The sequence below is a fragment of the Bos indicus x Bos taurus genome, chromosome X (genome assembly GCF_003369695.1).
Source record: "Bos indicus x Bos taurus breed Angus x Brahman F1 hybrid chromosome X, Bos_hybrid_MaternalHap_v2.0, whole genome shotgun sequence".
Classification (NCBI taxonomy): domain Eukaryota; kingdom Metazoa; phylum Chordata; class Mammalia; order Artiodactyla; family Bovidae; genus Bos; species Bos indicus x Bos taurus.
The window spans coordinates 143,288,360-143,315,256 of record NC_040105.1 but is presented as its reverse complement, the minus strand read 5'-3'; the positions used below and the strand labels follow the sequence as shown (position 1 = coordinate 143,315,256).

The 26,897-nt window shown below is 37.9% G+C and overlaps 1 protein-coding gene across 5 annotated transcripts in view; it reads left to right on the top strand.

The window, feature by feature from the left end:
* DOCK11 (dedicator of cytokinesis 11) overlaps positions 1–26,897 on the top strand; it is a 216,252-nt gene that overhangs the window by 132,195 nt on the left and 57,160 nt on the right. For 4 of the 5 annotated variants that reach the window (XM_027534837.1, XM_027534835.1, XM_027534833.1 and 1 more), the window contains exons 30-38: positions 3,108–3,219; positions 3,728–3,766; positions 5,793–5,971; positions 12,907–13,023; positions 14,608–14,683; positions 15,588–15,697; positions 17,636–17,747; positions 24,801–24,867; positions 26,141–26,188. In XM_027534837.1, the coding sequence (XP_027390638.1) occupies positions 3,108–3,219; positions 3,728–3,766; positions 5,793–5,971; positions 12,907–13,023; positions 14,608–14,683; positions 15,588–15,697; positions 17,636–17,747; positions 24,801–24,867; positions 26,141–26,188 (860 nt within the window). The remainder of the gene's footprint in view (positions 1–3,107; positions 3,220–3,727; positions 3,767–5,792; positions 5,972–12,906; positions 13,024–14,607; positions 14,684–15,587; positions 15,698–17,635; positions 17,748–24,800; positions 24,868–26,140; positions 26,189–26,897) is intronic. The other variant, XM_027534834.1, reaches the window with a different exon arrangement.

Below are 26,897 nucleotides of genomic sequence, written 5' to 3'. Positions count from 1 at the left end.
GCATGCCCACTCTCACCACTTTTATTCAACATAGTATTGGAAGTGCTAGCCACTGAAATTAGTTAAGAAAAAGAATGAGAGGGCATTCAAATTGGAAAGGAGGAAATAAAACTGTCACTAGTTGCAGATGATGTGATAATATATATTGAAAACCCTAAAGACTATACCAAAACTCTGTTCAAACTAATAAATGAATTCAGTAATGTTGTAGGATACAAAATCAGCATACAGAAATCTGTGACATTTATATATACTAATAACAAACTATCAACAAGATTAAGAAAACAATTCCATTTACAATTGCATCCAAAAGAATAAAATACCTAGGAATAAATTTAACCAAGGAGGTGAAAGACCTGTACACTGAAACTATAAGACATTGATGAAAGAAACTGAAGAAGTCACAAATAAATGGAAATATTCCATATTCATGGATTGGAAGAATTAATATTGTTAAAATGCTCATACTACCCAAAGTGGTTTACAGATTCAGTGTATTCCCTATCAAAAATCCAGTGGCATATTTCACAGAGCTATTAATAGAACAAATAATTATAAAATTGGTATGAAACCACAAAAGATGCTGAATAGCCAAAAATAGGAAGAACAAAACTAGGGGTTTCATGCTCACTGATTTCAAACTATACTAAAGATATATTAATCAAGACAGCATGGTACTAGCATAAGAACAGATACACAGGTCAAGAGAACAAAACTGAGAACTGAGAGATATACCTACACATATGCATGTGCTTAGTCGCTCACTCGTGTCTGACTTTTTGCAACCCCATGGACTGCAGCCCCCCAGAATCCTCTGTCCGTGGGCATTCCCCAGGCAAGAATACTAGAGTGGGTTGCCATGCCCTCCTCCAGAGGATCTTCCTAACCCAGGGATCGAACCCAGGTCTCCTGCATTGCAGGCAGATTTTTTACCATCTAAGCCACCAGGAAAGCCATACCCACACATATACAACAAACGAGCAAAGAACACACAATGCAGGAAAAGTCTCTTCAATAAATGACATTAGGAAAACTGGATAGCCATATGCAAAAGAATGAAACTACACCATTATCGTACATCATAAAGAAAAGTTGACTCAAAATGCAGCAAAGACTTGAATGTAAGACCTGAAATCATACAATTTCTAGAGGTGTTTTTGTGGATCTGATTCCAAAGGCAAGGGAAATAAAAGCAAAACTAAGCAAATCTTCCACACAGTGATGGAAATCATCAAAAGGAGAGGACAGCCTACTGAATAGGAGAAGATATTTGCAAATCATATATCCATCATGGATTAATACAACTCAACAACAATAAAAACCACCTGATTTAAAAATGGGAAGAAGATCTGAATAGACATTTTTCTAAAGAAGACATAAAGATGGCCAACAGCACTTGGAAAGATGTTCAACATCACTGATCATTCAGTTCAGTTCAGTTCAGTTCAGTCGCTTAGTCGTGTCTGACTCTTTGTGACCCCATGAATCGCAGCACGCCAGGCCTCCCTGTCCATCACCAACTCCTGGAGTTCACTCAGACTCACGTCCATCGAGTCAGTGATGCCATCCAGCCATCTCATCCTCTGTCGTCCCCTTCTCCTCCTGCCCCCAATCCCTCCCAGCATCAGTCTTTTCCAATGAGTCAACTCTTCGCATGAGGTGGCCAAAGTACTGGAGTTTCAGCTTCAGCATCCTTTCCAAAGAAATCCCAGGGCTGATCTCCTTCAGAATGGACTGGTTGGATCTCCTTGCAGTGCAAGGGACTCTCAAGAATCTTCTCCAACACCACAGTTCAAAAGCATCAATTCTTCGGCGCTCAGCCTTCTTCACAGTCCGACTCTCACATCCATACATGACCACAGGAAAAACCATAGCCTTGACTAGATGGACCTTTGTTGGCAAAGTAATGTCTGATCATTAGGGAAATGCAAATCAAAACGACAATGAGATAGCACCTTACAAACTGTTAGAATAGCTATTATTGAAAAGAAGAAAGAAATGTTGGAGAGGATGTGGAGAAATTGGAACCCTTGTACACTGAAGGACTGTTAATTGGCGTAGCCACAATGGAAAACAGTATGGAGATTCCTGAAAAATTAAGAATAGAACTACCATGTGACTCAACTTTCCCACTTCTGGGTATCTATTCAAAGAACATGAAAACACTAATTCAAAATTATATGCACCCCTATGTTTATTTTACTGTAGCATTATTTAGAGTAGCCAAGATATGGAAGTAACCTAAATGTCCATCAGTGGATATATGTATAACAGAATACTACTCAGATGTAAAAAGAATGGAATCCTGCCATTTCACAATGTGGACAGACCTTAAAGGTATTATGCTAAGTGAAATAACTCAGATAAATACCATATGATTTCACTCATAGGTGGAGTGTAAAAAAAGTGAACGGAAAAACCAAAAACAAACTCATTGATACCAAGAACAGATTAGTGGTTACCAGAGGGGAAGAGTATGGCGGGGGGGAGGTGGGCGCAATGGTGAAGAAGGTGTGAACTGTTCGGTGATGAGGGATGGTAACTAGGCTTGTGGTGGTGATCACGTTGTAGTGTTTACAGATGTCAAATCATGATATTGTGTATCTGAAACTTACATAATTAAAAAAAAATCCAATCTCCCAATCGGCCAGCCAATGAGCAGCCTTACAAGCAGGCCTTTTTAAGGAAAGTAGTCTTGAGCCTGCATTGTTGACTCTTTACTGCACAGGTCACATTTCAAGGTATACCTAAAATACTAAACACTTCTGTTTTGAAAATTAATGCTCTGTATTTAATTATTTTAGAATGTGTGTGCTCAGTTGCTCAGTCATGTCCAACTCTTTGAGATCCTATGAACTATAGCCCACCAGGCTCCTCTGTCCATGGGATTCTCCAGACAAGAATACTGGAGTGGGTTGCCATTTCCTCCTCCAGGGGATCTTCCAATCCAGGGATCTAACCCACTTCTCTTGTGTCTCCTGCATTGGCCACGCGAGTTCTTTACCACTAGAGCCACCTGGGAAGCCCATTAAAATTTAATATTTTAAATTATTAAAATAGTAAATGCCTACTATATAGGAGTTCATGTATAATTTCTTTGTGCTTAGGTTCTGGCTGAATACAAGTTTGAATTTCTGCAAACAATTTGCAATCATGAACATTACATTCCTCTGAATTTGCCAATGGCTTTTGCCAAACCTAAACTTCAGCGAGTTCAAGGTATGTATTTGTGTTTTCCATCATTTGGAATTGTGTTTTCATTTTTTTTGCTAGCGCTAGTATAGTATAATGTTTTCTAGTTAAACCAGTGATTCTAGAGGTAATCTCAGAATTGTTACTATCTGAAGAACATTAACAGTTCGTTAATGGTACTCTGCATTTCCTTCATAGTGTCAGTGGTAGTATTCATAGTGTGAAGAAATTTGGTGTGTTACATAGATTGCTGCTTAAACACAGACATCAGATACTAATAAAATTGCTCTCTGTTGTACTGTTTGGATTCTTATATGAGACTGAATTTTGAAAAAAACATATAAATGCACTTCTGTGAATGGAACCTCAGAAGAGAAGTATAAAAGCAGAATAAAATAGTTATATGTATGTATGAACTTTATGAAGTGCCTTCAGTTATCTCCATTGCTAGTTTTATTGGCTGCTTTGTTGTGTAGCACTGTTCTTACGTTACTATGTTTTTTATTTGTCCCTTTTCTTTTCATATATTAATTAGATTTTTTTTCATTTGCGGTGGACCGTTTGACTTCAGTAGGTAGGTTTAACTCGGTTCACTCTAAAGTAGTTTGCTGTTTTTAAAAACAATTGATTTCATGAATGGCTAAGATGGATGGGGGCCTTGTTTGCTTTTCAGATCCTCCCTAGCCAAGATGAGGCTTTATTTAATGCATCCAGAAAACCTAGGAGGCAGTGTATTTGATAACTCTGAAAACCAGCTTGAGTAATATTCCAGTATATATATGCACACTATTGATAGTATGTATAAAATAGATAACTAATGAGAAGCTACTGAATAGCTTAGGGAACACTGCTCAGTGCTCTGTGGCAACCTAAATGGGAAGGAAACCCAAAACAGAGGGGATATATGTATAGCTGATTCACTTTGGTGTACTGCTGCTAAGTCACTTCAGTCGTGTCTGACTCTGTGCGACCCCATAGATGGCAGCCCACCAGGCTCCCCCTTCCCTGGGATTCTCCAGGCAAGAACACTGGAGTGGGTTGCCATTGCCTTCTCCAACTTTGGTGTACAGTAGAAACTAACACAACATTGTAAAGCAACCTATGCTCCAATAAAATTATTTTTTTGAATAAAGGAAAAAAATAAGCTTCGATGTTGATTGCTAGAAGAATCAACTTTAAAACACCATCCTCAGAAAACATGTGTTGGCCCACACCAGCTTGGGGACTGATGGGTATCTTTTTTTTAAGTGTATGTCATCTCTCCCAAGCTCGCCTCCCTTCTCTCTGACCCTGTTTAATGACTTCTTGGCCACAGTTTTTGAAGGTGTGGATGAAACTACCTTATTGGTCTTATTCAAATCCCTCAAGTGAAAAAACCGTACTGCCATTGTACAGTCGACCCAGATAAGGCAACCTGAGTTAGTCTGTACTGACCCTTGTACATAGAAAGTGATGGTGATTCACAAAAGACCATGACCAATGGCAGAAAGAACACCAGCTGTCTTGGTCTCTCGGGGAGTAGAGACCACTGCTGAGCAGTGGTTTTAGTGATTGAATGGCTGCCTGTGAAAATGGAGAAAAATATTAAAAAACCCAACCACCCCTATTCAACCATTCCCTTAGTATAATAGAGTCTGAGCATGTATAGCTCAGATACTTTCCCCATCATTTATTGATAGCTTGAGGAATTCAGGGAAAGGAAGGGGTGAGGATTGATGATTAAATCTGATTTAGCATTTATTAAATCCTAGTTGAATATATAGCATCCTATTAAGTTTTAAAGAGACTAGACAAGAAACAGAAAACATATCCTTCAGCTTTGTGGCCTCACTAAAATTAAAGGGTAGGGGAAAGGAAATAAAGATAGCAGAAGTTTCCTGTAGAAATGTCCGTACTCGGTCACAATTCCTTCTGAGTAGTTATAAGGCAAGTCCCAACCAGGATATTAGCAGCTGGGATTTAAAGTGGATGGAGGATCTAAAAGGAAGTGAAGAAAATAGCTGGAAGTGGTAATTTTATGAAATAAAAGATTTGTATTTGTGTAATGAATTTGAGTGAGATGAGGATGTTTTTCTTACCATTCTTGTACTCCATTGAATTGGGGCCAATATGTAACATTTAGTAAAACATTCAATAGTTTATACTGTTATAATGATGCAGTTGTCTAGTTTCTCTTTCTGCTCCACAAATATAAACAGATGAGTGAATCAAGTGTTGTTTAGAAGTACTCCATTTTTTAGTTGTAACTAAATCTCTTCAGATACGAAGAAATGTGTTAAAACATTGCCAAATCTAGTATTCTTTCATTCTAGGTTTTATCCTAAGATTTGAAAAGCATCTAGAAAAAAAAAGAATTCTAGGAACTACTTTACCAACTGAAATTGTCATTAAGGCTATCATCTGGCCCCAATGACGAGTGCTTGTATCTTGTAAAATTTTGCATGCTTATTCTATATGATAAAATATTGTTCATATTTGTTTACAATAAAAATATAGCTCTTGCTAGCATGATCACATATTACTAAGTAATATAGTACTTTAATGTTAAAGTGATCTTTGAATATTTTTATAAATGAGTTTTAAATTTCATTGTACTGCAGATTCAAATCTTGAATACAGTTTATCAGATGAGTATTGCAAGCATCACTTCCTGGTTGGTCTGCTTCTGAGGGAAACCTCCATTGCTCTTCAAGACAATTATGAGATCAGATATACAGCTATCTCTGTCATAAAGAATCTTTTGATAAAACATGCATTTGACACTAGATACCAGCACAAGGTAAGGATGTTTGTATCATCACGAGTATCACATTAGCTAGTTTCTATAAGATTTTACATTGAAGATGAAGTTTTCAGTAAGAAAAATAACATGAGTATTGAGTAATTTATTTTTACAATAATGTTTTGTTTCTATTTCAAATGATTATTGTTGTTTAGTCACTAAGTCACCAAGCTCCTGTCCGTGGGATTTCCCAGGCACAAATTCTGGAGTGAGTTGCCATTTCCTTCTCCAGGGGATCTTCCCCACCCAGAGATTGAACCCACGTCTCCTGCATTGGCAGACAGATTCTTTACTACAGAACCATCAGGAAAGCCCTTAGGTTTTAAAAATACTGTTCAGTTAACTGTTGAAGAAAAACACTGGTTTTTCAAATGATGTCTAAAGAACGACATAACTCCTTCATGATTTGTTACATAAACTGATTAGAATTAAAAAAAAAAGCATGGTTATAGCCCTGTGTATACTTTTAAATACCCATATATCCTTAAATATATCTCCTAGATAAATGCTATTATTATTAAGTGATTAATAATAAGACATATTAAGTATGTCAAATATAAAACATATAATATGAAGTTTATCTTCTTACTGAAAAAAATATATGCATGGCTATAAATCTTACATATACTACACAGTGTCTACATGTGAAGACCACAGCTGTAGCCACTATTTGCTACACCTTTAACATATATGAAGATAAAGGGTATATTCGAATCTTATTAAACCCTATGGGTTGCAAAAATAGATGGCAAATTTTATTGAATTTAGAATAACCTAACTTACTTACAAAGGCAAAATGGTTGTCTGAGGGGGCCTTACAAATAGTTATGAAAAGAAGAGAAGTGAAAGGCAAAGGAGAAAAGGAAAGATATACTTATTTGAATGCAGAGTTCCAAAGAACAGAAAGGAGAGATGAGAAAGCCTTCCTCAGCAATCAATGCAAAGAAATAGAGGAAAACAATAGAATGGAAGGACTAGAGATCTCTTCAAGAAAATTAGAGATACCAAGGGAACATTTCATGCAAAGATGGGCTCAGTAAAGGACAGAAATGGTATGGACCTAACAGAAGCAGAAGATATTAAGAAAAGGTGACAAGAATACAGAGGAGCACTGTACAAAAAAGAGCTTCACAACCCAGATAATCCAATGTTGTGATCACTCACCTAGAGCCAGACATCCTGGAATGTGAAGTCAAGTGGGCCTTAGGAAGCATCACTGAGAACGAAGCTAGTGAAGGTGATGGAATTCCAGTTGAGCTATTTCAAATCCTAAAAGATGATGCTGTGAAAGTGCTGCACTCAACGTGCCAGCAAATTTGGAAAACTCAGCAGTGGCCATAGGACTGGAAAAGATCAGTTTTCATTCCAACCCCAAAGAATGCTCAAACTACTGCACCATTGTACTCATCTTATATGCTAGCAAAGTAATGCTCAAAATTCTCCAAGCCAGGCTTCAGCAGTACATGAACCGTGAATTTCCAGATGTGCAAGCTGGATTCAGAAAAAGCAGAGGGAAAAAAAAAGCAGAGATCAAATTGCAAACATCCCTTGGATCATTGAAAAAGCAAGAGAGTTCCAGAAAAACATCTACTTCTGCTTTATTGACTATACCACAGCCTTTGACTGTGTGGATCACAACAAAGTGGAAAATTCTGAAAGAGATGGGAATACCAGACCACCTGACCTGCCTCCTGAGAAATCTGTATGCAGGTCAAGAAGCAACAGTTAGAACTAGACATGGAACAACAGACTGGTTCCAAATAGAGAAAGGAGTGCGTCAAGGCTGTATATTGTCACCCTGCTTATTTAACTTATATGAAGAGTACATCATGAGAAATGCTGGGCTGGAAGAAGCACAAGCTGGAATCAAGATTTCCAGGAGAAATATCAGTAACCTCAGATATGCAGATGACACCACCCTTATGGTAGAAAGTGAAGAACTAAAGAGTCTCTTGATGAAAGTGAAAGATGAGGTTAAAAAGTTGGCTTAAAACTCAACCTTCAGAAAACTAAGATTGTGGCATCTGGTCCCATCACTTCATGGCAAATAGATGGGGAAACAGTGGAAACAGTGGCTGACTTTATATTTTTGGGCTCCAAAATCACTGAAGATGGTGACTGCAGCCATGAAATTAAAAGACGCTTGCTCCTTGGAATAAAAGTTATGACCAACCTAGACAGCTAATTAAAAAGCAGAGACATTACTTTGCCAACAAAGGTCCGTCTAGTCAAGGCTATGGTTTTTCCAGTGGTCATGTATGGATGTGAGAGTTGGACTGTAAAGAAAGCTGAGCACCAAAGAATTGATGCTTTTGAACTGTGGTGTTGGAGAAGACTCGAGAGTCCCTTGGACTGCAAAGAGATCCAAACAGTCCATCCTAAAGGAAATCAGTCCTGAGTGTTTATTGAAAGGACCGATGCTGAAGATGAAAGTCCAATATTTTGGCCACCTAATGCCAAGAACTGACTCATTTGCGAAGCCCCTGATGCTGGGAAAGATTGAAGGTGGGTGGAGAAGGGGATGACAGAGGATGAGATGGTTGGATGGCATCACCAACTCGATGGCCATGAGTTTGCCTGAACTCTGGGAGTTGGTGATGGACAGGGAGGCCTGCCGTGTTGCAGTTCATGGGGTTGCAAAGAGTCAGATGTGACTGAGCGACTGAACTGACTGACTGACTGAACTTATCTACTTGGTACCAGATGGCTCAAGGTAATATCATATTGTTTCATAATAATTTGTTCCTTCATTTTTACATTCAAATTTAAATAAAGTCATTATATCATTTATTTTGTGATTACTTTGGAAAGCTGACTTGGAGATGGGTTTTATTGTTTTCCTATAGTATTCCTATTTGTCATTAAAAAAAATAAGCCTGCCAGCTATATCCAATTATATTTCTTTAATTACAAAGATATGTTTTACTTGCAAATTTTGCTAGTTTTCTAGAATTCTAGCCTAAACTAGATTTAAATGCCTTAGCTTTAAGATGTTATTATGTACTGTGGTTTGCATTGTTTTTTCACATTATAATAACATACTCACATTTAGTGTGGTCTATTCTATTATGCATCGCTTTCTTTTTTGTGGATGTTGGTGTTGACTTAACATAAATTAACCAGTATAATGTATCAAATGAAAAGATATGTTAAAGTCTTCCATTCCAACCAAGCTTTGTCAAATCTTTAAAAGTGCCAGTTACTGCTGGGGTCTGTTTGTGCCTACTAGTAGTGGGAAAAGGGTCTTATGCAATGTGAAGGAAAATGTCTTTAACTGTGATTTCAAAAAATTTGTGGGTAAAGTACAAAATGAACTTCCTGTTCTTGAAGCAGGAAGTTTTCTTTTTCCCCTTGTGTCTTCAGAGGAAAGTGAAAGAAAATGGGATTTCACTAGTGCCTTACCTAGAGGTAGAAGTTAAAATATTTTATATCACGTATTTGCACTTTATTAACTTTTTAAAATTCTGAGAACAGTATATGTACACACATGCACACACACACCACTACTGTTATCTGTAAATAACACTGCCGGTTTGAGTATTTGATGTTTTATAGTTTCTGGCCTTACATTTCGTTCTTTAATCCATTTTGAGTTTATTTTTGTATTTGGTGTTAGGAAGTGTTCTAATTTCATTCTTTTGCATGTAGCTGTCCAGTTTTCCCAGCACCACTTATTGAATAGGCTGTCTTTTCTCCATTGTATATTCTTGCCTCCTTTGTCAAAGCTAAGGTGCCCACAGATGCATGGGTTTTCTTTGAGGTTTTAGACTATGGGACACATTGAAATACCCACCACATTACCCTTTCAGGGATTTCTAAAGCCCCTTCTTTGTTCAAAATCTTCTGACAGGTTTTAATTGAGTATAGGATTCTCCCCAATAAAACTTTGTTTCATGGGCCTGCTCACTCAGAGCTTCAATTCCTTTCTGTGTTTGATCCAAAGAGCTCACAGTTGGCCTGAGTAAGAGGTCATTTGTCAAGTACATTCACTTAAAACATGTTCACCATTAAGAATGATGCCAAGGTGAGGGCAGAGGGGAGCTTTATACACCCATAATTTCCATCTGGCTTCCCAAATAAAAATACAGTCAAGAAAAAATGCTTCCTGGGGAAAGGCTGCTTTGAGACTACTTGTCCTAGTATCCCACCCAGGCCTGCACTCCAACCATGTTGCCACTCCTCAGCCTTTCTTCCGATGACATTATGGGGATGTCACTGGTCCCTGTTACATGCTACTCTTAAACTGCTTTGGGACCTCTCCTTATTTGCTATACATACCATGAGATATCTTTCCTGCTCAGAACCAGAATGTTCAAAATCTAACATTTATTCTGGGGCGTATATCGGCTCCTGTACTCACTGCAAATGGTACTGACAACCGAAGAATCGCAATTTCTACTTGGACTGTCGGCATTTTTTTTTTCCTTTTTTAAAATAATAAGCTGCATACATGGTAAAAAAAAAATCAAAATGCCTCTCTCTCATTCCTTTCCTCTATGCCTCAATTCTTCTCTCTACAAGCAACTACTGTTTATCAGTTTCTTATATAAATTTCTGCTTTATTCATGCACAAGCCTACACACACACACATATATAAAATAGAAACCATTATGTATTTTTATTTTTTCACTTAACAATATATTCTGAAGATTAGATCTATATTTTTTAAAAATCTGCATAGTATGCTCTCATATGAATACACCTTATTTTATTTGTCTAACCTGTCTTCTTTAATAGATTCTTAGATGGTTTTCTGTCTTTTGTGCAGACAAAACTTTTAATGTGTTTGCCCTGACTGCATGTGTTTTACCTGTGTTCCTGTTCACCTAAGAAGGGTGTAGTATCTCCTTCCCTAGTAATCACTATCTGAACTGAAATGAAATCCCATCTAGAAGCTATAATATTAATAATCATAGCTAAAATTTATTGAGGACTCAGTATATGCCAGACACTATATTAAATATTAGCTCATATGAATTTATATTACTATTATTAAGAGAAAACTATGGTTAAGTGATTTGATCACAATCAAGTCACTAGTAACAGGAGCACTGGGATTCATGTGTATCTAAAATTCAAAATCTGTGCTCCTAGACTATACTGCCTCTCAAATATTAAGTCAGTTCAGTTCAGTTCAGTTGCTCAGTTGTGTCTGACTCTTTGCAACAGCATGAACTGCAGCACGCCAGGTCTCCCTGTCCATCACCAACTCCCAGAGTTTACTCAAACTCATGTCCATTGAGTCAGTGATTCCATCCAACCATCTCATCCTCTGTCATCCCCTTCTCCTCCTGCCTGCAATCTTTCCCAGCATCACGGTCTTTTCAAATGAGTCAGTTCTTGGCATCAGGTGGCTCAAGTATTGGATTTTCACCTTCAGCATCAGTCCTTCCAATGAACACTCAGGACTGATCTCCTTTAGGATGGACTGGTTGGATCTCCTTGCAGTCCAAGGGACTCTCAAGAGTCTTCTCCAACACCACAGTTCAAAAGTATCAGTTCTTCGGCACTCAGCTGTCTTGATAGTCCAACTCTCACATCCATACATGACTACTGGAAAAACCATAGTAGGACACTGGAAAATTACAGAACTGCCGAAAAATGGTGATGATGGTATAAACTCTTGAAATCAAAGCCATATGAAAAATAAAATAATAACAGCTACTTAGCTTTGTGAAGAGTGAATTAAGACAATTCGTGATGTGTCCCCAGATATTTAAAGGGTTACTGTATAAAGTAGAAGTGGACTTACTCTTTGCAGATCCAAAAGGCCTAACTCTATCTAGCAGGTAGAACAGCTTAAGGACTTTTCTAACAGAACCTCTGAAAGTGCTGAAGTGTTTAAGAAGCTTAAAAACTAGGCATCTGTCAAAGATGCAGGTGCAGGCTGCTCTTGTCTTGATCAGGAAGTTGAACTAGATCAGTGGTTCTCAAACCTCTGTGCACAACCATCTAGGGAAGATTCCTGGGACCCAGCCCAGACCTACTGAACCAGAATCTCCTAGTGATAGAGACATTCTTGATTAGGGTTATATGTTAGCACATATATGTTATATATTAAGAGTTCCTGAAATTCGCAAGAGAAGGACAAGTGGTCGATTAACATATGAAAAATTGTTCAGTTTCAAGAGTAAATGCAAATTAAAGGAACTAAGAGATACTTTAGATCAGAATTCTGTTGGTTAACCATTGTACCCTAGATGCCTTATATAAGTCTTCCAAAGTGCTGACATATGGAGGGCAGCTCATGTGCCATCACCACAGTTTTTGCTGATTTGAATGATTATAAACATCTGACAAGGACTATAGCTGAGAAAAGCAGTACATAAATTAGTATAAGAGGTACCACATTAATTAAGACTACCGGTGTCCTGGTTTACTTGGATATTTTCAAAGATATCAATCTCCCATGTTGTATAATTGATTTAGAGGGCCAAGATCACATTATTTTAATTGCAGCTTGAGTCAAAGCAAAACTTATTTTTGGAAGGAATATTTTGTTACTTCTTCCATCTATTCATTCATTCAGTTAATGTATAGTGACCATATCCTGTGTGCCTAGGCACAGAGGATGAAGCAGTGAACAAGACAGACATGATTCTTGATCTTATCATACTCAGCCCTCACCGGAGTTAAAAGACAGGACTAATACAATCTGCTTTATAAGTCAACTGCTATTTAAAAAAATAAACTTTTGCCTTTTATGTAGTGATGGTTGAGGGATGTGATTTGACTATATTGTATATAAATCCAAATACCTATAAGTTCTCTGGTAATTAGTCTTGAGACTATGAGTATAAATAGACTCATGCTTCATTGTTTTGTTATGGATATTAGGTCACTTTTAGTCTTTAAACAGATAGATGGAGCCAACTTTATTTGTAATATATACATAGTATATATCTACTAAGCTTTTGATAATTATTTTGCAGAACCAACAAGCCAAAATAGCACAGTTGTACCTGCCATTTGTTGGACTGCTTTTGGAAAATATACAGCGATTAGCAGGTCGAGATACATTGTATTCTTGTGCAGCCATGCCTAATTCTGTAAGTAGTCACGTGTTTCTGTTGGCATTTTATCCTGTTTTATTGACTGTATTTGGAACTAGGGTCATATGCTGTATGGTCTCAATAGTTCACCTTTTACATCATTTTAAATTTATACTTTTTCCTGTAGCAGTACTTCTCAAATCTTAATGTGCATATAGATCATCTGGGGAATTAAGATAAATTCTAATGTAGTAGCCCTGGGGTGGAATTTGAGATTATACGTTTCAAACAAACTTTTGGCTCTTTCTGGTCTAAGGACCATACTTTGAGTAAGGAGGTCCAAGGGAACACCAAGAATCCCTTGTGCTCAGTGTGTTGTTTTTAAGATTTGCTGCTGTTATATGCCTTCATCTATTTATTCAACTGGAAAGCTGAACAAAATATTCACTTTCCAAAATGTTAGGCTCCAGGCCTTAAACTATATTCCTTCACCTCTCCCTCCCTTTGACAGCCTTGTTTCAGCACTTCTGGTGAGCGGCTTTTAACTCATCATGGTTGGTCTGTGTTTTCTTTCTCCCCTTAGAATCTTAGAGTTGCAAGGAACATTGGAGATGATCAGTCTCCCACTTGGCAAAAAAAACCTTTAGCCATAGTTGTATTTAAAACTCTCCTTCTTGCATTTGATCTACATAATTTTCTATCCACTTGTCCTGGTTTTGCCTTCTAGAGGTACACAGAGCACATCACTTGTACCTCCACACAGTACCCCTTCATACATGTCCCTTCTAAATGTTTCTCCAGACCAGCTAGCTCCACTTCATCATTTGTTGTTTCAAACCCTTTACATTCTCAGTTCCAATCTTCCAGACATGCTCCATTTGACCGGTCACCATTTTAAAATGTGGTGTATACTTTATAGTTTTGCCCAGTAGGGTGAATAACTCCTGCCCTACCCCCACTCCATGCTCTGTATGGCCAAAATCCCCATCACATGTTCGGTAGCTGAGTGGGTGGCCGGTAAAACTGTGTTCCTCACAGCTTCCTTTGGAAATTCCCCATAATAAATGTCTACAGATTTGTCAAGCCTGCCCTGGGTTCCTGAGAAAGCTGCTTTTAAGCCTCACTGAGGGCTTGATTGCCTGTAGCTCCCAATTATGTAAATCAGCTAAATGCAGATGCTGCATCACCTACCTGGTGTCAAGCGAGCGCCAAGGGAGCCTTTCTTCACAGTCACTCATGCTTATGCTCACTCCACAACATTCAACAGTGATATGTGGAAATATTTTACTTACCTGTTCTTTCTTTTGCAGCTCAAGTTCATGTAGGGCCTCTGGTCACACCTCTCCTTCTAGTACTGCCTTTGGTTCAAGGAGGAGAATGGAACCATGTTCAGACCACACGAGTTGCAGCTTTTACCAGCCACCTAGAGTTGTATCACTTTGCCAGAGGTCATAGTTATAACAGTATACTCGGATCCATTTTTAAAAGAGAAGTCACCTAAATACCAGTACTGATACCTGATTTAGACTTTCGCAGTGAGCTTTGTTTAAAATTGGGGTACCCTTTCATTCTGTTAATTCTGATTTCTTATCCTAGTGTACAAATTTGTTTAAGTGACAGAGGTATCACATTGTGTTACAGGCATCGAGGGATGAGTTTGCATGTGGCTTCACTTCACCTACAAATAGAGGGAGTCTGAGCACTGACAAAGACACTGGTAATTAAGTCCTTCCTTTAAAGATTATACATGGTATGGCTATCTAGAAAGGTACCCTACAGTTTTCTATATTTTTTGAAATATTTCGTGATAAAACTATATATAGCATGATCTCTACCAAAGTTTAATTAAAATCTGACTCACACTTTGTGCCATGTTTCTTTGCTTAGGTTTCCTTGTTTCAGGTTATAGAAAAAAGTAGCTTAGTATACTCAGAAAATGGAGGATAATGAGAAAAACACTAGTTTCCAATCCTCTTATCTGTCTCCAGTCTTGGACAAGACACTTCCCTTTTCTGGGCCAAAGTTTCCTTAACTATAAAATTATCTCATTGTTTGCCTTTATGTTATGACTTCCAAGGAATTTCTTGTAGTTTCATAATGTTAAGTGTTTCGAGGTAAAAAAACTTGCTTACACTTTATTTGGCTTCCTATGGTGTTTTAATATAGTATATAAAATTCACATTTTAGATGCCCAAGATCTATTTCTTAAAATATGACTTTACCAAAATTAACCCAGTGCTGAGCCACTTCAGTCATGTCCAATTCTCTGTGACCCTATGGACTGTAGCCTGCCAGGCTCCTCTGTCCTCCTCCCTCCAGTCAAGAATACTGGAGTGGGCTGCCATGCCCTGTTCCTGGAGATCTTCCCAAGCCAGGGATCCAACTTGCATCTCTTATGCCTCCTGCATGGGCAGGCAGGTTTTTAACACTAGCACCACCTGGGAAGCCCAATTAACCCAGTACTTATTTTTCAAACTATTTTTTTTTTTTTTTTTTTGGATCTTTGCATTTTTTTTTTTTTTTAATTTTATTTTATTTTTAAACTTTACATAATTGTATTAGTTTTGCCAAACATTTTTGACAGTTCCTCCTGTTGCTAACAAGGACTTGGCTTTTTCCAGCTTATGGGTCTTTTCAAAACGGACATGGAATTAAGAGGGAAGATTCAAGAGGTTCCCTCATCCCAGAAGGAGCAACTGGATTTCCAGATCAGAGCAGCACTGGTGAAAATGTAAGACCCTAAAATATATAGGTTAACCCTGGTGATGTTTTAACCATGACAGTCTTTCTTTTTATGTAAATAAGGAGCTCTCTACTCTCCTGTAGTCTATACTATATCTATAAAAAGTATCCCATAATGTAGCAGTTCCTTCCTATCCTGGCAGCTGCTACTTGGATATCTTAAAAACTGTTTATAGAGGATAAGGTATTCATCTTTCAGAGTTCTAACTTTGAATCTGTAAACCTGTTCTAGAGAGGGAAGGTTCAAGTTTAAAATGCCTAATATACCCGTATCACTTAAATCACTCCCTGGCAGGATTAATTCAGCTTTTTATTCTTTTCTAAGAATAATGACCTTAACTTGGGATGAAAAAAAAATTAGGTCCCCAGATTGATAATCTCAACATCCCAGAATCACATAATCAGAATATACTAACTTTTCCATGAGATTGTTTCAAGCCTAACATTAAAGTTTGGGATAGGTCAGCCTTGAGATAGAGAAACCTCATTTTAGACCAGTAAAGCCTTGTCATGCTGCTACATGAAATCATAGAACCATATAAAATTAGTTAGAAGGGTAAATATAAAATAAAACATAAAAATAATAAATTCCAACTCTCAATTTACAAATGAAAACTGGGATTGTGACTTAGGGCAGCCACACAACTATGGCAGGGCCAGACCTAAACCCAAGTTTTCGAATTTCAGCACTTCTTCTCCTAGATCATGGTGTTCTCTCTGTGTATCAGAATCATCTGGGCGACTTTCTAAAAAATCACGTGTACACCTGTGGCAGATTCATGTTGATGTATGGCAAAACCAATACAATATTGTAAAGTAATTAGACTCTAATTAAAATAAATTTAAATTTAAAAAAATAAATAAATGAATGAAATTCCAAAAAAAAATAATAAAAATAGAGAGCTGAGCTTCATCCTGTTTCTGTCAGTCTGGGGGCCTGCTCATTTGTATTTCTAAGTTCCCAGGTGATGCTGACGCTGCTGGTTGGGAACCATCCCCTTAAGAACCACTCTATATAGACTGCCTTGAGTCTTTGCCCATTGTTGTTGTTCATTCGCTAAGTTATATCCAACGCCTTGCTACCCCATGGACTTTATTTAATCATAAAGTTCTTATTTCCCGCCATGTAGAAATAAGACAACAGATACTGTCATGGGTAAGGCACACAAAGGACAAGGAGGTTAATGACTTGCCAGCAGTCACACAGCTAGCAAGCATTCAGAACCTAGATGTTTTGTCCCAAGTAAAAGTTTTTAGTAACTCCTACATTGGTAAGTGTATAGCCTAAGCCCAGGTTAGCTCAGCTGAAAGCACTGGTTTCTAACAAGGGCAATTTCTTTAGGACATTGTTATTACTGTATTCATATAAATCCCCGAATAAGTCAGATCTTGTCATGCTTAACCGATATTTAAACAAAAGTCACTAAATAATAGGAACATCACTACTTTGTGGAGGCTCCAATTTTGAAGTATTACTGGGTCCTTCTTAGTAAAATTATCTTGTAATATTATTAAGCTTCCTTTTAAGATAGATTTTTCTGAACTATTATTTAGAAGTTGAGTTTTAATAAACTCTTAATGAGATTCAAGTTAAAAACTTTAAAATGTAAGTTTCTCCTTGACATAAAGGCTATTTTTCCTAGAATACCCACATATGATTTAAAACATTATCTTACTAAAACACAGGACTTAGGGAATGAAACATACACAGTATATTCATGGCCATATCTTGAAGACTGCAAGATAATTTCCAGTGATATTACTAGGTACAGTAGCAACAAAGATTCAGCCCATTTACCTTCCAAATGTGGTTATATGTGATGTGCTTAGAAGTTTCCCAAACAGGACTAAAATGTTATTGAGTTAAAGGCTAAGGGAAGCTAAAATACCAGCATTGTTTCACAAAAGCCTTATCTTTGTATTACAGACTCGGCAGAGTTCTACAAGGAGTAGTGTATCCCAGTATAACCGATTGGATCAATATGAAATCAGAAGCCTCTTGATGTGCTATCTGTATATAGTAAAAATGATTTCTGAAGGTGAGTTACCAGCATATTAATCATAGACTGTACTCCACCGTCACAGATTCACAAGTTCACGTAACAAATATTTGACCATCATCTGCATGTAGGACATAGGCACATTACAAACAGAACTTTGAAGACTTTGACCTTAGAATGTTCCTATATTTTAACATAGAATAGATTCATTTCCATCATACAGGTTTGATTCCTTGAAATAATTTTTTTTCTTTAAAATTAATTTCTAAAGCTTCCCTTGTGGCTCAGTCAATAAAGAATCTGCCTGTAGTGCAAGAGACCCGGGTTCGATCCCTGGGTTGGAAAGATCCCCTGGAGAAGGAAATGGCAACCCACTCCAGTATCCTTGCCTGGAAAATCTCATGGACAGAGGAGCCTGGTGGGCTGCTGTCCATGGGGTCGCAAAGAGTTGGGCACGAATGAGTGACTAACAGTTACTTACTAAAGTGAGGCAATAGTTTTAGAAGTGCTAGAGTATTTTTTTCATGCACAGCACAGAATGCATTAAATGACCAATGTAAACAGAAGAAAATAACAATAATCAAAAGTCATATTTAACACTGTAGCTTTTATTTGACCCAGGATTTACAAAATCAAACGCAAGGAAAAAGACAGGAAGGGTTCTCTGAGGGTAAGGAATGCTGTCATTATCTTCACAGGAGCATTATACAGATTTGTACGGTGTCAGGTTCTTTTCCAGGCTGTTCTCTTTACCTTGATGTATAATTTTATTATTTATAATTTACCATTTCCTCTTTACCATATATAATAGAATATAAGCAAAGGATTTTCATAAACTGCATGTCCTTTGGAAGTAAAATCAGAAGGTTCTATCTCATTCCAAGTACCACCTTTGTTTACACAATTCCTTCCTCTTTATTCCTTTTCTACTTTTGCTCAAAAAGAAAAAAAAATCATAAAACCACCCCAACGACCCCCCAAAACAAAACAAACAAAAAACCTAGGGATTTCCCTGTAGCTAAGACGCTGTACTGCCAATGCAGGAGTCCCAGATTCAATTTCTGGACAGGGAAATAGATCCCACATACTACACCTAAGACCCTGTGTGGCCAAATAAATATTCTTAAAAAAAAGGCAAGCAGAAGTGAAGTACATAAAAGCACCCGGGTTTTGACCATCACAATAGAGTAGTTAAATTTTAACTTATTTTCTATTTCGTTTTTAGTAAATATTAAAAATTTTTTGTAATCAGAATATAAAAACATAAGTTGATAGTTAACTTGCCAGAGAGATTGAAAAACATCAAAAGTTAGATATTAATACTTAATTCTAAAGTACATTAATAAAACAGTTTTAAGTAACTAGAATCTTCAAGCACTTAGAATGTATGATTTACAGTAAAAGTCAAATCATCATATAGTAAATTTTACTTATTTTCTATTTTGTTTTTAGTAAATATTATCTTAAACATTTTTGTAATAATACAGAATATAAAAACATAAAATGAGTTGATAGTTAACTTGCCAGAGGGATTGAAACACATCAAAAGCTAGATATGACTAGTTAATTCTAAAATACACTAACAAAAGTGTTTTAAATAAGTAGAATCTTCAAGTACTAACAATGTATGATTTAGAATAAAAGTCAAATCATAATACAGTAAATTTTACCTATTTTCTATATTTTGGTCTTAGTATTAAACATTTTTTGTAACAATGCAGGATATAAAAACATAAAATGAGTTGATAGTTAACTTGCTAGAGAGATTGAAACACATCAAAAGCTAGATACGAAGAGTTAATTCTAAAGTACTATTAATTTTTTAAATTAATTAAAGCTATTAAACAGTTTTAAAAAACGAAAATCTTCAACTACTTAGAATGTATGATTTAGAGTAAAAGTCAAAGATTATTGAGACTATGTTATAAGCTTCCGTGTTTGGGGAAAGAAATATGTAAAGGGCAGTAATTTTCAACCCTGGTGGTATTTCATTCCAAGAAATAATGGATCAAATTAACAACCATAGCCACAGCTTATTGTTTTTGTCTCCCCACAAGCTAAAAAGTGGGGGAATGTAGAAAATGACTGCTATTATGTATGGGCTTTTTTAAAGGGTGATGAAGATATTCTAAAACTGTGGCAATGGTTTTACAAGTTTTTAAATATACCATAAACTACTGTATTGTGCTCTATTTAAAAGAACGAGTTTAATGGCACATGAATTCACTCAATAACTTGGTTTTTCTAGAGGTTCAAGGATACAAGGGAGATGAAAAACTGTAAAGAAAAAAGGAGTTGAATACCACCAGAGCCCAGGGAAAATGAGGGTGGTAGAGGGAGGAGAGAAGGAAGGAGGAGAGGGACATGCATTGCTGAGTAGTTCTCCCCTCCTCCACTCCAGTACACATGTGCACACTTGCATACGTATGCAAGCGCATGTGCACGTGTGCACACACACTGACAACCCGTGACAAGCCACTGGCTGCTTTGTGTTATGGGTAAAACCATAACTTCTTTGTTTCTTGAGGTCTCCTCTTATAAATGCTGACCTTGCTTGCTAAATAGTTGGTCTTTGTTAATGAGGTTTTTCCTTCTTCTGCTTTCGCTTTTTGATTTTTAAAAGCAAATTTTCATAACTAGTATACAGTCTGTGTCACATCTTCTCTTCTGTAATTTAAGTCATGCTATATGGTATCTGTAAAGTCATACTCATTTTATTCTGAAAAATATCTGCTTCTGACTCTTCCTCAGTGTAAGTATTGTAGTTACCTTGTCAAGTCCAGAAAGTATTTCACTTTATATGTATTTCAGGGTTGAACTCTTACAGTCCAGGCCTTTTAGGTGTTCTCTTGGCTTTCTTTTTTTTAAGCCTTCTTATTGACTCATAAGGGCTTCCCAGCTGAATCTTTCTCAGTGTAAGTATTGTAGTTACCTTGTCAAGTCCAGTAAATATTTCACTTTATATATATTTCAGGGTTGAACTCTTACAGTCCAGGCCTTTTAGGTGTTCTCTTGGCTTTCTTTTTTTTAAGCCTTCTTATTGACTCATAAGGGCTTCCCAGGTGGCACTAGTAATAAAGAACTCAGCTGCCAGTGCAAGAGTCTAAGAGACTCGATGGATGGGAAGATCCCCAGGAGGAGGGCATGACAACCCACTGCCATATTCTTCTAGAGAATCCCACGGACAGAGGAGCCTGGCAGGCTACAGTCCACAGTGTTGCAAAAACTAGGACACAACTAAACCAACTCAGCATGGCACACACTGACTCACAGACACTAGCAGCTTAATTTCAACAAAAAGATGGTCATCTCTACACTTTTATATAGAAGTAGAGGGATTCTGAAAACTAAGTTTCTCTCTTTGTAGCTGAATTTTATTAACTGGCAATAAGTCACTATTTCAAAGTCTTAGTCATTTGCCCAACTTTTTGCCTGTATATTATATTCTGGGAAGTAGAATCAAAGTCAGGAATTATCAGTTACATAGTCTGAATACAAATGTTAAAGTCTGAATTGATAGGAAGACTGTCCTCTTGGACCAGAAAAGCAGTCTCCTTAAGAGAGAGATGGAGTGATAGCTACTTCCCCCATTTTCCTAACTGTATCTTGACTTTTCTCTTGATTGAAGACCCCGAAGTGCAAGCCTGAGTCTCATCTTGTGGCTTATCAGCATCATGGGCTGCACCTGTAGCTCCATTCGTATCCTTCCTTGCTGTGGACTGTTCACTGCAAGGTGGCTGGCTACTGCTCTCTCTCATTGAAATACGAAAAACACCTAATGATGGTCTTTGCACAGTAGAGCTTGAAGTATAGTCTAAAGGAAATAGATGTAAAGTGTTGTTTTCGTCTCTCTGTGTGAGAGGAGAAAATATGCTTTTGCTGTAATCAATTATACTTTCCTCTGAAGTTTCAGGTAATATTTCAGTAGGTAGGTCTTCTTCTGGAGAAATACTGGAAAGGCTCCAAGGGAAATCAATCTCAGTTCCTCGCTTTGGTGTGGAGATCCTCTGTGGGGAGGTCCTCTGTGTGAAAATGGATTTGCTTTGTGGACGGCCAAGCCTGGCATCAGGAAGGCTGGAGTCATCTTGAAATTCACACACAGTCTGAGGGCCGAGTGTAGACGCTGAAGGAACAGTGCTAGATGACTTCTGACTGCCACTGCTTATTGTGATAGTCTTAGTGCTGTTAGAGGAAGTCTCTTGAGGGCTCTCTGGCACCTCAAAGACGTCCTGCCTGTACAACGGAACCTGAAGTTCGGAACTGTGTGGCTGTTTCTTTTTCCCTCGAGCTTTCATCTGTTTGGTTTTCGTTTGCGTTATCATTTTGAGAGCCGCATACCTCTCAGGTCCAGGTGGAGGGTCCCCGATCGAAATAAATGACTCGCTCTTTTGAGACCCAGGGATGAAGTCGTCATCACTATCAGAAGAAGAACGGCGAGACTGTGGCTGTTTCCTCTTGAGCCTAGCCAAAAGTTGCTTGTTTTCTTCTCTTAATTTATTCCTTTCTGCTGTAAGCTCACAAATAAACTTCAGATTTTGTTGTTGGATATCATAAAATTCTTGCTGTAGTGTATTTCTGTATGTTTCGTTTACTGTACAGTGATCGCATACTTTCGCGTTTAACTGACCTCGCAGGTCATGGATAGTGTCATTCAGCGCTCTCTTTTGCTCCGTCAACTCTTTAATTCTGGATATGGAGCCTGTCCTCCTCCCGTCTGACAATCGCTCTTTTCTCAAACTGTTTACTTTCCCCTGAAGTCGGCGTAGCTCTCTGTCATGGAGCTCTTTTAGTGTTAGCCAGGTTTTTTTAAAATCTTCAGAAGACACATCACAGAGGCTAACCTTCTGAATTGTATATTCTTCAGAAGAGCTCTGCCCACTTTTCCTGTCTTCTTCACCCACATCGCGCGCCTCCATCTTGATTCTCTAACTGGGATTGTCAAATAGTGGAGACAGGCACCACCAAAAAATGGCGGAAGGGCCGTCAACTAGAACTGGGCCGCGGACCAATCGAGAGTTTCACCGCTTTTACAGACCTGTGAAGTCGTCTCAGGGCACCCAGTAGGCGAGAAGATGGATCAAAGATGGCTCAGGGGTGGACAGCAGGACGTAGGTGGGGGGCTGGAAGGAGACACCAGCCTCCTTTGCCGAGAAGAGCGAAGGCACAAGGCAGGGAAGATGGCGGCTTCAAGCGACCCCGTGCCGACAGGAGACTAGAGAGAGTGGAAACGCAGTGAATTCTGGGAAAGCCCCGCTGAGCTGAAGTGCGTCACAAAAGGGGGGGGGGGGTTGGAACTTACCCCTTGCTTTATTTTTGAAACAAATTAATTTGACCCGATTTTAGCATCTTTATTCCGGACAGTCAATATTTTATAATCATTGAAAACCACAAATACCCATGGTCATTAGTAAGTTGGACATAAAGTCAAAAGCCATGCACTCTTTCCTCCCTGTCACCCCTCCGTTTAGGCAACATTGCTTAGTGGTCCATTCCTAGATTTAGAGGCTCTCGGGAGACTGGCAGTTTTGTAACTGATTACTGTGCGATCCACGCTAGAGCTTTGCTGGTGGTGTTGGTGGCTCAGTAGGTAACACCACCAGCAAAGCTCTAGCATGGATCGCAACAGTAATCAGTTACAGAATTGCCATGCTAGAGCTTTGCTGGTGGCTCAGTAGGTAATGCGGAGAAGGCAATGGCAGCCCACTCCAGTACTTTTGCCTAGAAAATCCCATGGACGGAGGAGCCTGGTAGGCTGCAGTCCATGGGGTCGCTAGAGTCGGACACGACTGAGCGACTTCACTTTCGCTTTTAACTTTCATGCATTGGAGAAGGAAATGGCAACCCACTCCAGTGTTCTTGCCTGGAGAACCCCAGGGATGGGAAGCCTGGTAGGCTGCCGTCTATGGGTCGCACAGAGTCGGACACGACTGAAGCAACTTAGCAGCAGCAGCAGTAGGTAACGAGTCTGCCGGCAATGTGGGAGAGCCAGGTTCAGACTCTGGATCGGGAAGATCCCCTGGAGAAGGAAATGGCAACCCACTCCAGTATTCCTGCCTGGAGAATTCCATGGACAGAAGAGCCCAATGAAGCTACTGTCCATGTGGTCACAAAGAGTCGGACACGACTGAGTAACACTTCCACTAGGTTTTTAAAATTTAGACGTGAAACTGCTGACACCATTAGCTATATCTGAATAGGTTACAAAACGGAATGGAAGGTTAAGTGGGGGTAATATTTTTCTTTTAAAAAACTTTCAGTGAGTGTGTTGGAAGTTAAAAAAAAAAGAACAACTCAAAAGAGAAGTATATGTGATATAGAGGCTTTTGTATCTAAAATAGTTGTTGCACGAATCTGTGTGGTATGTATGTATATTGCTAGAACTTCAGGGTTAATAATCCAAAGAGAAAGAGGAAAATAAGTTATCACTTTTCCTCTCAAGTTCTCAAACTTTTTGGTTCTCCAAGTCCTTTGAGTAGCAGGCAAAGGTGCTTGACCCTGCCTTCGGAACAATGCACATAAATGCACCATTTTGCATAAAATTTTAAGAAAAACCCCAGGTCTACTTCGCTTCCTGTCTTCAGGGATGATAAGCCATCAAAAAGAACATGAAACATGTAAAATATCATGTATGAAACGAGTTGCCAGTCCAGGTTTGATGCACGATACTGGGTGCTTGGGGCTAGTGCACTTGGACGACCCAGAGGGATGGTATGGGGAGGGAGGAGGGAGGAGGGTTCAGGATGGGGAACACATGTATACCTGTGGTGGATTCATTTTGATATTTGGCAAAACTAATACAATTATGTAAAGTTTAAAAATAAAATTAAAAAAAATAAAGTAAATAAAAATAATTGTTAAAGTTGAAAATAATTACAGATTTAGCAGTATATTTGGAATTAATTCAATAGAGTGTAGTGTGGGTATTGGGCAGTGAGATGAGATAGGAGGGCAGGATTCAGATGAGACAGAACTGGTTATGAGTTGATGGTTATTGAAACTAAAGTTATTGGTACTTTGGAATTCACTGTGCTATTAATATTTGCTGTTATGGTCTCTGCTATTTCAAGCTGTAACACTTTATTCCATTTTCAGATACACTGTTAACTTACTGGAACAAGGTATCTCCCCAGGAGCTCATAAACATTCTCATACTTCTAGAGTAAGTTGTCTTATTTTCATAAAATTTCCTCTTATTTTGGGGAGCTTAATGTTTATAGTTAATGAAATATTACTCCTTTTTTGTTTTCATCAGCATATTTGTACATAATGTAGGGAATGTTAAACTATTTTCATAGTTTATAGGTTGACATATAGCTTCTTCACACATAGAAGAAAAACATGTAAACGAAATGCTTGTGGTATTATAGAAAACTAGCTAATAATAGCCCATCTTTGCAGACCATCAGGAATATTTGTGTGACCTGGAAAACTGGAAGTGGCACCAGCTGTCCTAATCATTCATTTAGAGCAGATGCTGGCTTAATGGAGCCCCTTAAATGTTGGAGTTTAGAATGTGTATCTTTAGATAGAGCCAAGTAATTCTACCCACTTCAGAAATGTGTGTTTGTGTGTACATGTATATATATTCCAAGGTACTTGATTTTTTCCTAAGTGGAGGGGGGAAGTTGTCCTATATTGTTTGCTGAGCTATTTTGTTGAAAGGTAAGAGAGAAATTAGAGTGATGTGTAATTTCTAAATACATTTTAAAATAAATAGTACACATAACATATATGATAGTGTATGTGCATGTCCAGCAAAACATTTGGAGAAAATATTTGCAAACAAAGCAGGATTAAAAAAAAAACACTCTAAAAATGAAATATTCACTAATGAAAATAGATGATATTGTTGGGGATTTACTTTAAAATTATGGAGGAGGTAGTAAGTGTGGAGGGAGTGGGGAGGACCTGTTTGGGGTAGAAGTTAAACAGGAGTGGCCATGAGTTGATAATTGTTGAAGCTCGTGGGTGCTGGGTATGTGGGGTTTAGTTTGCTGTCCTCTCTACTTTTGTATGTTTGGGATTTTCTATACTAGAAAGTGGTTTAATGCCATTATAAAAAAATAGCAATTGCCACAATTTTTAGGGCTTAAGAACCTTTTTAGGTGTGAATGACTATATTAGAGACCTTTGCTATGACACACACTATAAAGCTCGAAGGATGATTTGCATTGATACGTTTTTTAAAAATATGTCATTATAATTGTATATGAAGACCTGAGACTTGTTGGTGCTGAAGTAACTGTAGCAAATGAATGTAGAGTGATATAATATGGCTGGTGGTTGTATATTTATTTGTGTATACCAAAACATATTCTTGTAATATGATTTTAAATAGGTCATTCTTTGTAACACATGAATTTTCAAATATTATTTGTTAAAATGCAAAGTATGGTAATATAGTACTAACATGCTACTGTTTTTCTTTCTAGAGTATGTTTGTTTCACTTTAGATACATGGGGAAAAGAAACATAGCAAGGTAATTCCCATAGCAGTGCAATTCCCTCTTTTTTTCTTCTCTTCCAACAGAGGGCAGTCTTAATCATGCCATGCAAAACCTAGATGCTTCCTTTTGAGCTAGCCTGAAGATACGCATGATTTATTTAATGCTTCTCAACTTAAAGTTGAAATTAACCTGATGTGAAGTGTAACATTTTTTTAAGTTTCCCAAAGGGTAATGGTTAGACTGATGTGCACCGTTTCCGGTCTAATCCTAGAACAGATGCTTGTCTCTTCTGAAGGATGTGAGAAAAGACTAGATCCAGGGGAAGGCAGGAAATTGTCAAGCGAGGACAACTGTCAGTTGTGTCCTTTTGTCTACAACCTATCAATATTCACCTCAGTTAGTAATGTAAACAGAAATCCCAAACAGTAATTGCAACATGCATTATATATTATTTCTTTCTTCTTTTTGCTGTGTAAGTCTTAGTGAAATAAATACTTTAGAAAATGTTTGTGGGATCCTAAGGAAAAGATTACTTGCTTATTTTGATAAGATATATTTCAAAGGTAGAGTTAGACATTAAAGGATCTTAAATAGAATTATTTTCTTTATGAAAGTAAATTTCATGGCACTTCCAAAAACTAAAGAGGCAGTTTGAAAGAAAGTGAAAGTCACTCAGTCATATCCAACTCTTTGCAGTCCATGGCATTCTCTAGGCCAGAATACTGGAATGGGTAGCCTGTCC